The sequence below is a fragment of the Tetrao urogallus genome, assembly GCF_951394365.1.
Source record: "Tetrao urogallus genome assembly, chromosome: 29".
In the NCBI taxonomy this organism is placed as follows: domain Eukaryota; kingdom Metazoa; phylum Chordata; class Aves; order Galliformes; family Phasianidae; genus Tetrao; species Tetrao urogallus.
The window spans coordinates 605,015-619,606 of NC_136842.1; the positions used below are offsets into that span (position 1 = coordinate 605,015).

The window sequence follows — 14,592 nt, forward strand, 5'->3', positions numbered from 1 at the left end:
CACCAATCATCGCTCTGTCCCCATCAAATTGCCTCGGATCTCCATAGATAATTGATGTTTCTGCTCCCGTGTCCACCAATGCCATCACTCTCTGAATATTTTTTCGGGACCAATAAATCGTTCATTCTACATAGGGCCTCCGGTCCCGTCTGGAGGCCCTACGGGGATTAACATCCCTTGTCACGCCATGAATTGTGCTAGGGCCAATTCTTTTGCTTCTGACGGCTCAGGCATTGTGGCCCGAGACACCTGAGGTGGCTTCTTTTTCCTATTTGGAACAATAAAATCTTCTAGGTTCCATGTTGTTGTTGGTACCCTCTCTATAACTCTTACCCTTGATTTCTTAGGGTAGCTCTGGAATTGTTGATTGTCCTTTAGTTGTCTCCAGAGCTGGAGAAGGACACAGTTGGGCTGGCGGTCGATCTTAGCAAATTGGGCCCCAGCCCGAATTAAATCATTAAACATTTGTTTTCTGGATACCCTTAAGGGTCCCGATGGAGGAGCTCGAGTAGCCGGCATTTTGGTTTTACTTACCGGCAGGACCTCTGCTTCCTCCAAAAACCGAACATTGCGCCTAGTCCGCAGGCGTTCTGTTTCTCCCAGGTTGGCCACTCACTGGGCAGCCTGCTGGGCTACGGCTTCTGAGGCTACAAGGGGATTTAATGTGGAGACTAGGGTGCCGTACAGATGGGAGGGAGCTTGCTGTAAAATTAAATCTCTCATCCCTACTGAAAATTTAACCATATCAGGGCCATCAAATGTGTCTTCATAGATAGCCTCTCTTACACCCAGTTCGCGGATGTAATTCTGGAGGTCCTCCATGGAGGACCACATGCCTGTATGTAGAGTTATATCCGATTTATTCGGCCATACCACACGGCAGGCCGCCATTAACCATTCTAGTATAGAATGGTTTTCATCACGATATGGATGACCCACATATAACCTTTGTCTGAGAGCAGGATGGACAGTCATGGTGGCCAACTTGGCTATTTCTGGGCCATTCACCAAGACACTTTCTGCCCCAGAATCCCACAGTCTCAATAACCAAGCCGGCACACTTTCTCTAGGCTTCTGCCGAAATCGCTGTACTAAGTCCATCAATTCTGTTGCTGTGTATGGCCGGGCCGTTACGTGTCAATGAGTCTGGACAGGGGGCACTGATCAGGCGGCACCCCTGCCGGTCTGTCCTGCACTGTTGTTGTTTTCTGGGTTACAACAGGACGGACTTCCAGTGGATCGGTCAGAATTGGACATTCAAGGTCTGATTTGGATTTCTTGTTTTCCTGATCAACGAAGTCTGTTGATTCAGGAGACAGGTCATCATTTATTGAAATGTTACGAGTTTGGCCTACGGGAAGATGTAGGATTGTAGAATTGGCTTCTTCCCTGTTAAAACGCCAAGTTCGTGCTCCAGTTTTTCAATGCGGTCTTTCAAAAGCTGATTTTCAGTTTCTAAAGTATTATTTCTTATATCCGCCATGACTCAGTAGTTCCCATACACTGTACAATGCCTGTTTCCATCTCTTTGCTTTCATTTCTCCTTCACCCTGTAGTCCAGCAACTTGTAGCTTTGGATGAGGGGAAGGTGCTTTGTATTTAAATGTTTTGGCAGAGGCAAGTCAGCTGGGTGCAGAGCAGGTCCAGGTGTTGCAGAGAGGCTGGCGCGTGGCTGCTGCTGGGTGGGCACTGCTGCAGAGCGGTGTACTGCAGAGTCATGTTCCCTGGGCTGTACTTAGTAGTGCCAGCTCAGACGTGAGCCTGTGGTGCTAAAAAAGCTCTTGGTCCTATGCGTGCTTGATGAGCTGAGGTTCTTGTGGGTGGGGAGGCAAAGTGGGCTATGTACTGGGCTTTCAGAATGTCTCCACCACTTCTTGGAGAAACCCCTAGTCCCAGAGAAGTGGAATGGTTGTTCCACAGATGAGTGGAAATGGCAAGCAGGATAGGAAAAAAGCCAGCAACTCTCACAGTAACAAAGGGAAATCACGGTGGTCCCGCAAACACCACACAAGCAGCGCTGTCCTGTTAATCCTTGGGAAGTTTTAAAAGGAAAAGAGGATGAAATGACAAAGTTTGCTGTGTTACAAAATGATGCAGTGAAAGGGGAACAGCCCCAACTTCACGCATAAAGTAGTGGGGCCTGGGATTCTGGAAAAGGAAAATCATTATGCCACAGAACGAATTTGCGGTCAAGCCTCATCTTGATTAGCTTGCTGTGGTGGCACCAGCTCCAAAAGGCTATCTTGGAGCCGCCGAGATTTAGAGGAAGAGTAAGAGCAACAGACCTTCCACGAGTCTGGAAGGTCTCCCGTACCAGGAATAAGTGAGCCAACCTCGAGACGAGAGAACTGAGGGGGTCTGTGTGGAAGGTCTCTGCAGTGGCAGCCTGGAGGGTGTTGGCGAGGCATTTTGCTTTATTACAGGAGGTGTGAAGACAAAACGTTTTTGGCTGTTCTCATGGAGGTGATGCTGGGCGAGCTTGACCTCTGTCTGAGCTGCTACAGCTGCTGCTGTGGTCTTCTTTCTGGTTTTGTATTATGAAGTACTTGGGAAAAGAACTAAATCCTGTCCAGTGCTGTGTCTGTATGATGCCAGCCTCAGCAATGTCCCAGCCTTTACTTATTGCCAGTACAGGCTGGCAAAATACTCCTCAGCAGGCTGAAGACTGAAGGATCCTGTTAACTGCTTCATTTGTTCGCGCTGTATTTGGTTCTTGTTTCATCCATCGCACCGGGATGCCGGTCAGCAAATTCCTCAGATCCATGACAAGAAGCTCAGATCGACTGAACTTCCTGGTTCATGTGTCAACACAACCCCATGCTGACACGTGTCCGGACTGAAACGCTTTAGAACTTGAAGGCAGAGCTTTCTGAAGTGCTCCTGTGTGTGTTTATTCCCTAGAAAGCTCCTGACGTTCCAGAGCCTGCAGGAGCACCTCGACCGGTTGCTAGCAGAGGAGAATGGCTCCAAAGACAGCCAAGGTAGGAGGCACAAGATGCCTGCAGTCTGTGTTTGTGCTGTCTGACTGGGGGGGACAAGTCATGTCATGCAACACAGTTTCCTGAGTAAGCAGTTTTCTGCCATCTTCTGCTCTAATTTATTGTCCCTGTTTATCCTGCCTGCTAGCAGTCCGTCAGACAGCCCTCAAGCAGGTCTGCTTGATGATGGAGGAGGCGAGTTTCCAGGTGGCAATGCCTGAAAAAGCAGCTTTGGAGCAGTAGTTGGATATATTTCAATGACAACGACATGCAGAGCCTTTGCCATGACCAGCTGTGAGGAGTGCTGTCCTCACTGGGAATCGCAGAGGCCTGTGGATGGGTCTCCGCTCTGGATGTTTGGTTAGGGCCTCAGCCTGGTGCCTCTCTAGCATCCGTTTCCCTGAATGAGGCAGGCTGTGGCGGGATGCATCCTGGCTCTTCTCTTACAAAGCATTTTTCTTGCAGACCGCAGTCAGAGCTTGCTTTCAGTTATGTGATATGTTGGCCAAACGTTTGGCTCAGGGTCTGACCTTTGAACTTTGCAGAGGTAAAATTTTCAAATGACATGAAGGCTTCACTTATGATGTGACTGCTGCATAACTTAGGCCTCGGGTGTTGCTGTGCAAGCTTCCTTTTAAATCTCATGGGTGTCTCCTTTTCTGGAGTTCTCAAGGTCTGACGTGTGTAACACTGTTTGAGGGTTCCTGCACTGCAGCAGAATTCAGGTGCCATTGTAGTCTATCTGGCGACACTTCAGAGCTACCTTTAAATCCTGCACATCTTTTTCTTACAAGTTATCTGCAACTCTCTGTTTCAGATCAGTTACCAGAGGGCCGGCTCGGTGCCTCTACTGTGGCGCTGGACCACACGAGTGGCTTTGAGGGGCTCCTGCTGGTTGATGATGACTTACTTGGGGTGAGAGTGATGCTGGCTGCTGCGGGAAATGGGCTTGTGAGACTAAAAGCTCTCGGTTTGTTTGTCACGGCAGGTCCCTTTCACTGGCTTTGTAGTATGTTAAATGGAATCTACTCCAAAAGCTGAGGAGTCCTGGAGGAAATGATGTCACCCAGGAGGGAAAAGGTCTAGCAGTACCCCCAAGTCTTAGCAGGCTCTGAGTGGAGCTGCAAGGGTGGGGAAGTGTTATGCTGGCCCAGTGGCTCACAGAAGAGCTTGGCTAAGCAAGAGGAGGGGATGGCAATCAAGTTTCCTGTCCCTCCTTCCAGTGGCTGCCTCTTCCTTCCTTTCTTGTTATGTTGTTTAACAGTGAGGACAAGCTGAGGACGAGCTGCTGTACTTTTTCCATTCTCCTTTGTCTCTGTCAGTTTCCTGCTGGTCTGTTAGCTGATATTCTTCACTACACTTTTGGGTTTCAGGCCTTATTGCCTAACTTTGTAATATCTTCTGTTTAGTGGTCCAGGCGATTGGCCACAGTAACTTTGGCTCTGTCAGGGCCACAACGTGCGTGTACAAAGGTAAGAAGGTAAGTGGGTGATGCTGTGGTTAAGATCCCAGGAAGAACGCATGGAGAGTTACACAGCTGGCGAGCACAGGAAATCTGGCATATGTTGCAGTTGCAGAGCTCTGTCTTCCCAGGAAGTCAGGAGGGTGAAGAATTGTGTGGTGCCCAAGCGAAGAGTTGGGAGGGGAGTCCTGGGGATGTTGCAAATACCCTTTCTGTGCCAGGTTATTTTCTACGGCGCTGGTTCTTTGTAGTGCGTCAGAGGATGATGCAGTGTTGGGATAAGCAGTGTTCTGGTCTGTGCATGTTCCTAGTGCTCAAGGGAAAAAAGAAAATCCCATCCAGAGGCTTCCAGAAGTGTCTGAAAATGCAATGTGAGCTGCTGTCAGAAGGAGCTGTCACTCCTTCATCCCCCGACCACGAGCTTACAGTGAAAACTTCCCTCTAACGCCCTACCTAAATCTTCTGCCCTTTAGGTCAAAACCATTCCCCCTTGTCTGTCACTATTTACCCGTTCATGAAGCTGATTTCCTGGGACAGCTGGGGCATCCGGCCTAGCCTGTGGGTTCGTGAAAGGCAGGTCCTGCTCAATCAACCTGATCTCTTTCTATGATCAGGTGATCTGCCTGGTAGCTGAGGCAAAGGCTGCTGACGTAGTCTACCTACACTTCAGCAAAGCCTTAACCTGTAAGCAAAGGGCTTACAACCCTTATTCTGATGTGGGAACAGGCTGGGAATGTGTCTAACAATTTTTTTTCTCCTTTGAATGCAGTCGTGGGCTGCAGGAGACATCGTCAGCTGTCCGATAGACCTTAAGGGAGGCACTACTGCTTTCTGCCTGTAAGCCTCTTTGCCCAGTTCTCTGTTCTGTGAATGGCTGCATGTAATCTACATGTTTCCTCGTTGCTCAGCAGGTTGCTGATCCCTCTTTCTTTCTCCTCCCCTTTAAGTTCGTTAGTAGCTCCAGCCTCTGCTTTTCTGCCTTGCGTTGAGAAGCCATGTAAGTGAGCTTTTGAGTCTCCTAGGTTCAGGTGAGAGCAGTTGTTAGAAAAGTGCTCAAGCTCCTAAATCGCTGTAAAGTTTGCTGGGATTTTGAAGCAGAAGGCACATGTTGGGATGCTTAATACTACAGTTGACTGAGCGTGCTGATTGCTTTCATAGCTCTGAGTGGAGCTGCAAGGGTGGGAAAGTGTTATGCTGGCCCAGCGGCTCACTGAAGAGCTTGGCTAAGCAAGAGGAGGGGATGTTGTTAGGAGTCACCAAAGCTTCACGTGCAGTTACGGTGTGGAATACTGATAACAAAAATCATACAACCATGACAGTGGCAAAAACACCATCTAACTCTCACAGGAACAACTCGTGACAGGTCGCCAGCCGGATTTAACTCCATTCACCACCGCTCTGCACCCAGCCCTTCAGCCACTGCTTTACCCATCCAAGCCACGGGGTGCCAGTTTCTCTGGGAGAACACAGCAGGAGACAGTGCCAAAGGCTTTGCTGAAGTGTAGGTAGACTACGTCAACAGCCTTTGCCTCAGCTACCAGGCAGATCACCTGATCATAGAAAGAGATCAGGTTGATTGAGCAGGACCTGCCTTCCACAAACCCACAGGCTAGGCCGGATGCCCCAGCTGTCCCAGGAAATCAGCTTCATGAACGGGTAAATCACAGAATTGTAGGGGTTGGAAGGGAGCTCCAGAGCTCATCGAGTCCAACCCCCTGCCAAAGCAGGTTCCCTACAGCAGGTCGCACAGGTCGGCATCCAGGCGAGACTTGAACATCTCCAGAGGAGACTCCACCACCTCCCTGGGCAGCCTGTTCCAGCGCTCCGTCACCTCACTGTACAGAAGTTCCTTTGCACATTGGTGCAGAACTTCCTATGCTGCAGTTTCCGGCCGTTTCCCCTTGTCCTGTGTCCACTCACCACTGAAAAGAGTCTGTCCTCGCCATTCTGCCCCCCACACCTCAGATACTGATAGACCTGGATCAGCTCCCCTCTCAGCCTTCTTTTCCCAAGGCTGAACAGACCCAGTTCACTCAGCCTTTCTCCATAGCAGAGATGCTCCAGGCCCCTCGCCATCTTTGTGGCCCTCCGCTGGACTCTTTCCAAGAGATCCCTGTCTGCTTTGTGCTGGGGAGCCCAGAACTGGACGCAGAGCTCCAGATGAGGCCTCAGCAGGGCAGAGCAGAGGGGGAGGATCGCCTCCCTCGACCTGCTGGCCACGCTCTGTGCAATGCAGCCCAGAATGCCAGTGGCCCTCTTGGCCACGAGGGCACACTGCTGGCTCATGGCCGACCTGTCGTGGTAAATAGTGACAGACAAGGGGGAATGGTTTTGACCTAAAGGACGGAAGATTTAGGTACGGTGTTAGAGGGAAGTTTTTCACTGACAAGGTGGTGAGGCGCTGGAACAGGCTGCCCAGAGGAGCCGTGGAAGCCCCTTCTCTGGAGGTAGTCAAGGCCAGGTTGTATGGGGCCCTGGGCAGCCAGATCTAGTCCTTGGTCTAGCGGTTGGTTGGCAACTGCCTGCATCAAGGGATCTAGAACTTGGTGATCCTTGAGGTCCCTTCCAACCCGAGACATTCCGTGATTCTGTGATTCGATGATCTCACTCAGGATGATCTGCTACCTAACTGTCCCTGGCACCGAGGTAATACTGACCGGCCCGTAGTTGCCCAGGTCCTTCGCACAACCCTTCTTCTGGATGGGAGTAACACAGGCAAGATTCCAATCACCTGGGACCTCTCCAGTTGAGCAGAAAGGCTGATTGGTGGTGGAAAACAGCTTGGCAATCACCACTTGCAGCTCCCTCAGCACCCTCGGGTGGATCCCATCTGGCCCCATGGACTTGTGACAGTCCAGATGAAGAAGTTGGTCTCTATGTGTTTCCAACCTGAATTGTGGGGGCCTTATTCTGCTCTCCATCCCAGACTTCCAAGTCAGGGGGTGGAGTACCTGAGGATAATTGGTCTGACTTTTAAAGACAGATGTAAAGAACCTCAACCTTTTCCTTATCCACAGTGGTCATGTTCCCCTGAAGATTCTCCTTAGCCCTCCTCTTACTGTTAACATATTTGTAAGAAGGTTTTTTTCGTTCTCTTTTCCTACAGTGGCCAGGTTGAGTTCATGTTGGGTTTTCGTGTTTCTGATTTTCTCCCTGCATGGTCCTGACCACTTCTATGTGCTCGCCCTGAGTTGCCAGCCCCTTCTTCTACAGGAAGTAAACTCTTCTTCTCTCCTGGAGCCTCAGCAAAAGTTCCCTGTCCTTCTCTGTCGCTCATTTTACAGCATGGAGGGACAGCCTGCTCTTGTGCCCCTAAGACTGTGGAATACAAGAAAACCTGTTCAGAGCAGCAGCTGTGGAGCAAGATAAACAGCGTGAGAACCAAGGACACCTCTAGAAGAAGAAAGAACGTCTCACGGCTCTGACTGGATAAGTGCCTGCATGAACGGTTGAAGAGTGCTTTGTAGAATGTTCTGTCAATGTGGAGGGGTGGGTGGGAAAGCTAGAAGAAGAAAACCTGTAGGTTTGCCAAGGTATGTAAGTGATGTGAGAACTTGTAATAAACGACTTGGACCATTCACATCTGAGTGCGTGCATCAGATGCTGCATAAGGCTTCCTTCTTGAGGAGCGACCAGCCTCCCTGGACCGCCTCGCTCTTCAGGGCTGAATCCCAAGGGACCCTCCCTACCAGTATCCTGAGTAATTCAAAGCCTGCTCTCCAGAAGCCCAGGGCAGCACTTTTGCTGCCCCCCCCCCCCTCCTGACTTCACCAAGAAAAGAAAACTCTACCATCTGGTGGTCACTCCGCCCTAGACAGCTCCCGACCTCCACATCTCACACCAGTCCTCCGCTGTCTGTGAACAGCAGCTCTAGCGGGGCACCTTCCTGGGGGCTCTCTTACCAGCTGTGTCAGGAGGCACACATCTTCTTCTCTAGAAACCTCCTAGACTGCTGCTTCGGCACTGTACCGTATCTCCAGCACGTATCAGGGAAGTTGAAGTCCCCCATGAGAACAAGGGCTGGCGATTGCACGATTTCTGCCAGCTGCTCGTCGAACACCTCACCTGTTTCTCCATTCTGGTTAGGCGATCTGCAGGAGACCCCCACCAGGATGGCAACAGTGTTCCCCCCCCGTCCCCGATCCTTACACACAGGGACTCAACCTGATCATTCCCAGCCCCAAGCTCAACAACACTGAAACACTCTCTAACTTTGAGAGCCATGCCACAACCCCTCCTTCCTTGCCTATCCCCTCCAAAGAGCTTATAGCCCTCCCTTGTAGCAAAACACGCGTGGGAGTGATGGCATAAGTCATAGTTTGCCTGCTGCACAATGGCTTCCAGCTCCTCCTGCTTCTAGCACTTGCTGTGTGCGTTGCTGCAGATGCACTGCAGCCGAGACATTGCTGACACCCACAGCTCCTGCGTTCTTCCTCTTCATACCCAATTTCAAGCTCTCAAGCTAGCATAACGTACTCTCAGCACCGGTGATGACATGCCCACAGTAGTGTGTTCAGTTCTGGGCTTCCAACTACAAGAGAGACATGGAGGCCCTGCGGTGTGTCTGGGCAACGGGGCAGGAAGGGGTCTGGAGCAAAGGTGCCATGAGGAGCGGCGGAGTGAACTGGGGTTGCTCAGTGGAGAGGAGGCTCAGGGGAGGCCTCACCACTCCGTACGACTCTCTGGAAGGAGGCTGTAGAGAGGGGGGGGTCAGCCTCTTCTCCCAGGTAACAGCGATGGGACGGGGGGGAACGGCCTCCAGTTGCACCAGGGGATCCCCGTTGGACCTTAGGAAGAACATCTTTGCTGAAAGAGCGGTCGGGCACTGGCACAGCTGCCCGGGGAGCTGGGGGAGTCAGCGTCCGCGGAGGCGTCCCGGAACCGTGGGGATGTGGCACTGAGGGACGTGGGCAGGTGGGGGGTGGGACTTGGTCATCTCAGAGCTCTTTGCCAACCATAGGGATTCTGTGATCCTGTGGATCGAGTCATTTATTGTAACGAGAGGTAATGAGCAGCAAACAGCCAAAAAGTCATGGAAACACGCAAACACTTGACTGGGATACTGATGGAGCCACAGGCCCGGCAGCACTCAGGTGGGGCCGGGAGGGTGGACGTGTCGCCCAGTGCCTTCAGCAGCACCAACACGCCGGGCCCTGCGTCCGGGGCTGCGTCCGGCACCGGGCCCCTCGCCCTGCGCTGGCTGCAAGAGCCGCCGCCCTCCTGCCTGGGTGCCCTCAGCCCCTGTGAGGTGTGATGGCGTCACAGAGGGTGGCACGGAACGGCCATTGTGACACGCGGGGTGCGGAACAGAGCTGAGGCTGCGGGGCTCAGGCCGAGCTCAGTGCAACCTGGTGAGGTGAGCAGGGAGGAAGGGGCTGCCTGAGGCTGCCGAACGAGGAGGCTTCCCCAGCGCTCAGGGGCCTGAGCTGAGAACTCAGCCTCGTCCCGCTTCTCCCATAGGTTGGCACGCAGAGGACGAAGCCCAGCTCAGATGGGACAGAGACTCTGCAAGTGCTTGCTGTCACCGCGCACAGTGTGCGCAGGGACACAGGAGGCCGCCAGCTCTAGGGAGCCAGGTGAGAGTAAAGAATCCCTGCACGCAGCTCGCAGCTCCCCATTGCCGGGCAGAGGGGAGCTGGGGGTCTGCCTGCGGTGGAGAGGGCAGGCGGGGGCAGGCCGTGCCGCTCTGCTCCTTGGCCGAGCGGCCGCGGCTGAGCTGTGGCTGCCTGCTGGCGCCGCTGGGCCTGCAATGCCCCTTCCTCTCCTCAGCCTCTGGCCCTGCCCCTCAGCTGGCACGGCCGGCACGGAGCAGCCCCTGGGGCAGCCCCCGGGGACACCTGGCCCCGCAAGGCGCTCACTGCTGTTACTCTCCCTTCTCCAGCATGCGTGCTGTGTGGCCGAGTGGATGAGCATTCGAGCATCCTTGGGCACAAAGTGCAGATCGGTGGATTCTATTTCCATACTTTCTGTGCGGTGAGTTCCCACGTGGCTCCTGACACCTTCCTCCGAGCAGGGATTCCCTGCTTCCTGCCCTAACAAGATCATGCTCTTTCCTCTTGTACAGCTATTTGCCAATGGTCTTTATCAACATGTGGAAGGCAATATAAAGACAAGTTTTCGCACAGAAGATCTGGTACGCACCATGAAGCAGGCAGAGCAGACGGTGAGCACCGGACCACAACAGGGAGCTTTGTGACAGGACAGGCATGGCGAGCTTAGCCTGGCCCAAAGAAAGCAATCCCAGCCCTTCCAAGCAGCTCCAAGAGAAATTCCTGCTCTTGCAGACCAGCCCAGTTCACCAGGCAGCTCTGCAGAGTGCCACCCAGCCCTGCCCCCATCCTGTGCCCTGCCCACAGGTGCGGGCTCCGCTGCATAGGCCCTGGGGCTGCTGCTGATGGGGGCTGCTCTGCTCTTTCCAGCTCTGCTTCGTTTGTGGCAATCTGGGGGCCAGCATCACCTGCGCAGATCCGGGCTGTGACCGCAGCTTCCACCTCCCCTGCGCCTCGGAGGGTGAATGCATCACCAAGCACACTGGAGAGTTCAGGTAAGGGCTGCCAGCTATCACCTGCGAACCTCCACCCCCTGCTGTCAGCACCAGCCAAAGAAGCCAGGAACACAGGAACGCGCTGTGACACCTCCCAGCAGCCTGACAGAGCCACAGCCAAGGCCTGGGGCTCTTTCCTGTTCCTCTGCCCCTTCTCACAGCCCTTCTCTCCTTGCCCATCCCTCCCATCTTCCCCCAGGGCCTTCTGCTGGGAGCACCGCCCACACCAGGCAGTGGAGGCAGCACCTGCGCAGGACACGACCTGCATCGTCTGCATGGAGCCCGTGGGTGACAGCAGGTCATACAGCACCATGGTGTGCCCAGCCTGCCGACACGCCTGGTTCCACCGGGCCTGCATCCAGGTAGGAGCCCTCCCCTCACCCTGCAAGCACCGCAGCTGCTCAGCAGCACCAGGCCTGGCTCACACTCACACTGCTTGTGTTTCTGCTGCAGGAACAGGCTCTGCGCGCAGGGATTTTTTGCTTCCAGTGCCCCCTCTGCAGAGACCGGGTCAAGTTTATTAAAGACATGCTCTTTATGGGGATCCGAATCCCATTCAGGTTGGTGTCTTTCAGACAGCTCTTGAGATGTGAGGGCACATGAGCTGTGCCTGCCCAGGGACTGTCCCAGCAGGCCTGGCCCTTTGCAGCCACCAACATGGCCCTCAGCACCATTGGGAATCTCAAACTGGAGACAGGGTGGAGGGGGAGGGATTCCTTGGATTAGTTTTAGCCCTGGGGCAGCGGGTGCTCATCACATTCCCTCCCTTCTCTGGCAGAAGACCAACATGGGAGGACGACAACACCTACACATCTCTACTGGAGAGGCACAGGAGATGCGATGCCAGCGACTGCCGTTACCCACGCGGCAGGGAGCGGGCAGAGGGAGAGGGGTGAGTTGCCTCAGCAGCCCTCTGGGGCTCTGCGTGGGATCGCGGCCTGGCCACAGCCTGGGGCAGCACGGACTGAGCACCAGAGCCGTGCCGGGCACTCCCTGGCTCAGATCACTTTGTCCTCATGGCCGCAACCCCTTGGTTTCCCCAGGCCCTGGCAGCTGCTCCTCTGCAGCTCCTGTGCTGCGCAAGGCACTCATCGGCGCTGTTCCAACTTGAGTCAGAGCACAGCCAGCTGGGAGTGCAACGCCTGTGCTGGAGAGGGCACCGGTAAGAGGCAAACGGCCGCGTGCTGCTGGGCTGGGGCCAGGCGAGGCCTGGCAGCGGCTGCTCAGAGCGGCCTTGCTCAACTCCCTCTAGCCCTGGACAAATGGGAGCCAGTTCCACCCCGTGGCTGTAATTCCGTCCTGCTCACCTTCCTGCCTCCCCTTACAGCCTCCAGCAGCAACTCAGATCTTGCTGAATACAGCACCGTCAGCCAGCAGGAAATGGAGCCATCCCAAGGCTCTGCGACACCAGAGAGGAGCAGCTCCAGCACCACCAGCCAGCCACCATCGGGGCCAGCTGACTGTTCCCACGTGCCTGAGAGCGGCGGCCTGTCCAGGCAGCGCAGGACAGACCGGAGGAGAATCCGCCCACATCTACACCGGGATGAAAATGGCTTTAATGAGCCCCAAGGACACCGTGGGAGTAGCCACACTGCTGCCCCAGTTGCCGAGAGCAGCACCCTAAACTCTGCCAGCCAGGGGACATCAGAGTCCTCAAGGAACTCCCCTGCAGTTGGCTACAACCTCCGGAGCAGACAGCGGCGGCGAGCTCAGACAAGAAGCCGCTCTCCGTTGCAGCGCCGGGCCCCAGATTCTCCAAGCCAGCCCCGAAGACGCCAAACACGTGGGAGCAGGCAGGCACCGACCCGAAGTGCTGAGAGCGGCACCAACAGACGCACAAGACGGGGAGCACCGCGGCCCTCAAGGGCTTCCACAGCAGCTGATGGAAGCCGGTCCAGACAGCCAGGGCGGGCCCGGACTCGAAGCCGCTCCCCTCTTGAACATCGGGCTGCAGAGACCCGCAGCCAGCCCCGAAGATGCCGCAGGAGCCGCTCCAGGCGGCGAGGGCCAGCCCAGTGGTGAAGCCGCTCCCGGGTACCACGTCGGGCCCTGAACATCAACAGCCAGCCCCAATGATGTCGCGGGAGCAGCCATGTGCAAGCTCCAATTGTATCCAAAGTCATCACAGTCCATCACAATAAAACTGAGAGTTCCATCACGCCACTGTCAGTTTTGTTCTTCTCTGCCTTTCCCGGGGTGGGCAGCTGTACAGGCTGGCCCTTCCCCCCAGCACCCAACCCACTCCCTCCTCCCTGCGGCCCGGCTCAGGCTGAGCTGGGTTCTGGCCCCGACTCCGGCGGGGCGCAACGTTTCCAACACGCAACGCAGGCCAGGCTGGCAGCTGCGGCCCCGTCCTGGGGGCGTTTCCGTCGTCTTGGGCACGCCGCTGTGTTTGGGACATGCAGGCAGCCCTGGGGCTGCTGCCGGCTGCGGCGTGGGCCAGGACCCGGCCTTTCCTCCCGCATTCGGCCAGCGCCACAGTGCCACAGCTCTGAGGGCTGCTGCTGCTGCTGCTCTGGGGATGCTGCCAGGCAGGGGGTGACGCAGCCCATCGAGCGCGTGAGCCACTCTCCTCTGCCCCAAAGTCCGGCGTCACGCCTCCTGTGCGAGCAGTACCAGTGCTGCCACTGCTCCTAAGCGGGACGGCCACCCTTTACTTACTCGCTCCAACTGCCCAGAGAAGCAGCCCGCCGCTCTCTCCCTGCACCCAGTGTGTTCTCCTAACACACCCAGCGCAGCGCGTGACGTTTTGCTGCCGTGCCACAGCCGTCTTGCAGCCCCGAGCGCGGTCGCAGCCCCCTTCGCTCTCGCGACACGGCGCGTTAGCGGCCTCGTCTCATTCCAGCTTTGCAAACCCTCCTTCCCACGCCCGCTCCGGGCCCGTCGGCCGCACTCCGCCGCGCACCCAGCGCTCTCCGGCCGCTGTCCCCGCGCCATCCCCCGCCGGCCGGGCCGTCTGGGCGCGTTCCCTCCCCCTCCGGCTCTCGCTGGCCGCCGCGCACCCGGGGACGCCCCGCGCGGACTCACGGCGCGGGTGCGGAGCGCGGTCCGCTCGGCGCCTCCGCCCGTCTCCCAGCAACGCGCCCGCCCGCTCGCGCGGCCCTCGCGGCTCGCCGTAGCGCGGCGGGGCGCCGAGCGGGGCCCGGCACAGGGGCTGCCCCCGGCAGCGCGACCTCAGCCGGGGGGGGCGGAGAGGCCGCGTCCGCGTCCTTCCGGGCCGGGGCCGGCGGCTCGGTGGGAGGCTGCCCGCTTCTGGCCTTGGGGACGTCGCCGCGTTTGGCACGCGCGGGCAGAGCCGGGGCTGCTGCCGGCCGTGGGTGGGCCGGGACCCGGGCTTTCCTCGTGCGTTCGGGCGGTGCCGCGGGTCTGAGGGCTGCCGCTGCTCTGGGGATGCCGCCGGGCTGGCGGTGCTGGCCTTGTCTCCTCGCCCTTGCCGCGATGGAGGGTGGAGTGCAGCTGCCAGACAAAGCTGCGTTGGCTGGCCCTCCTGCCCATCCTGTGATTTAAAACCTGGCCTCCCTCGTGCCGTTTGTTCTGCGCTTCTTCTACAAAGGGTTCTGCTTGTGGCCGCCCAGAGTGGGGAGTCCAGTGCCTGGCCTCAGTCAGAG

The 14,592-nt window shown here is 56.2% G+C and overlaps 1 protein-coding gene across 1 annotated transcript; it reads left to right on the forward strand.

Annotated features, from left to right (window-relative positions):
• Positions 1–9,472: 9,472 nt before the first annotated feature.
• LOC306956413 (uncharacterized protein) lies at positions 9,473–13,060 on the forward strand (the record flags this gene model as incomplete). Its single annotated transcript, XM_079547691.1, is given in 10 exon segments — positions 9,473–9,683; positions 10,322–10,413; positions 10,505–10,603; positions 10,860–10,984; positions 11,184–11,357; positions 11,359–11,544; positions 11,763–11,876; positions 12,028–12,146; positions 12,312–13,003; positions 13,007–13,060. Coding segments are annotated over 10 exon segments (1,866 nt in total).
• Positions 13,061–14,592: the final 1,532 nt, after the last annotated feature.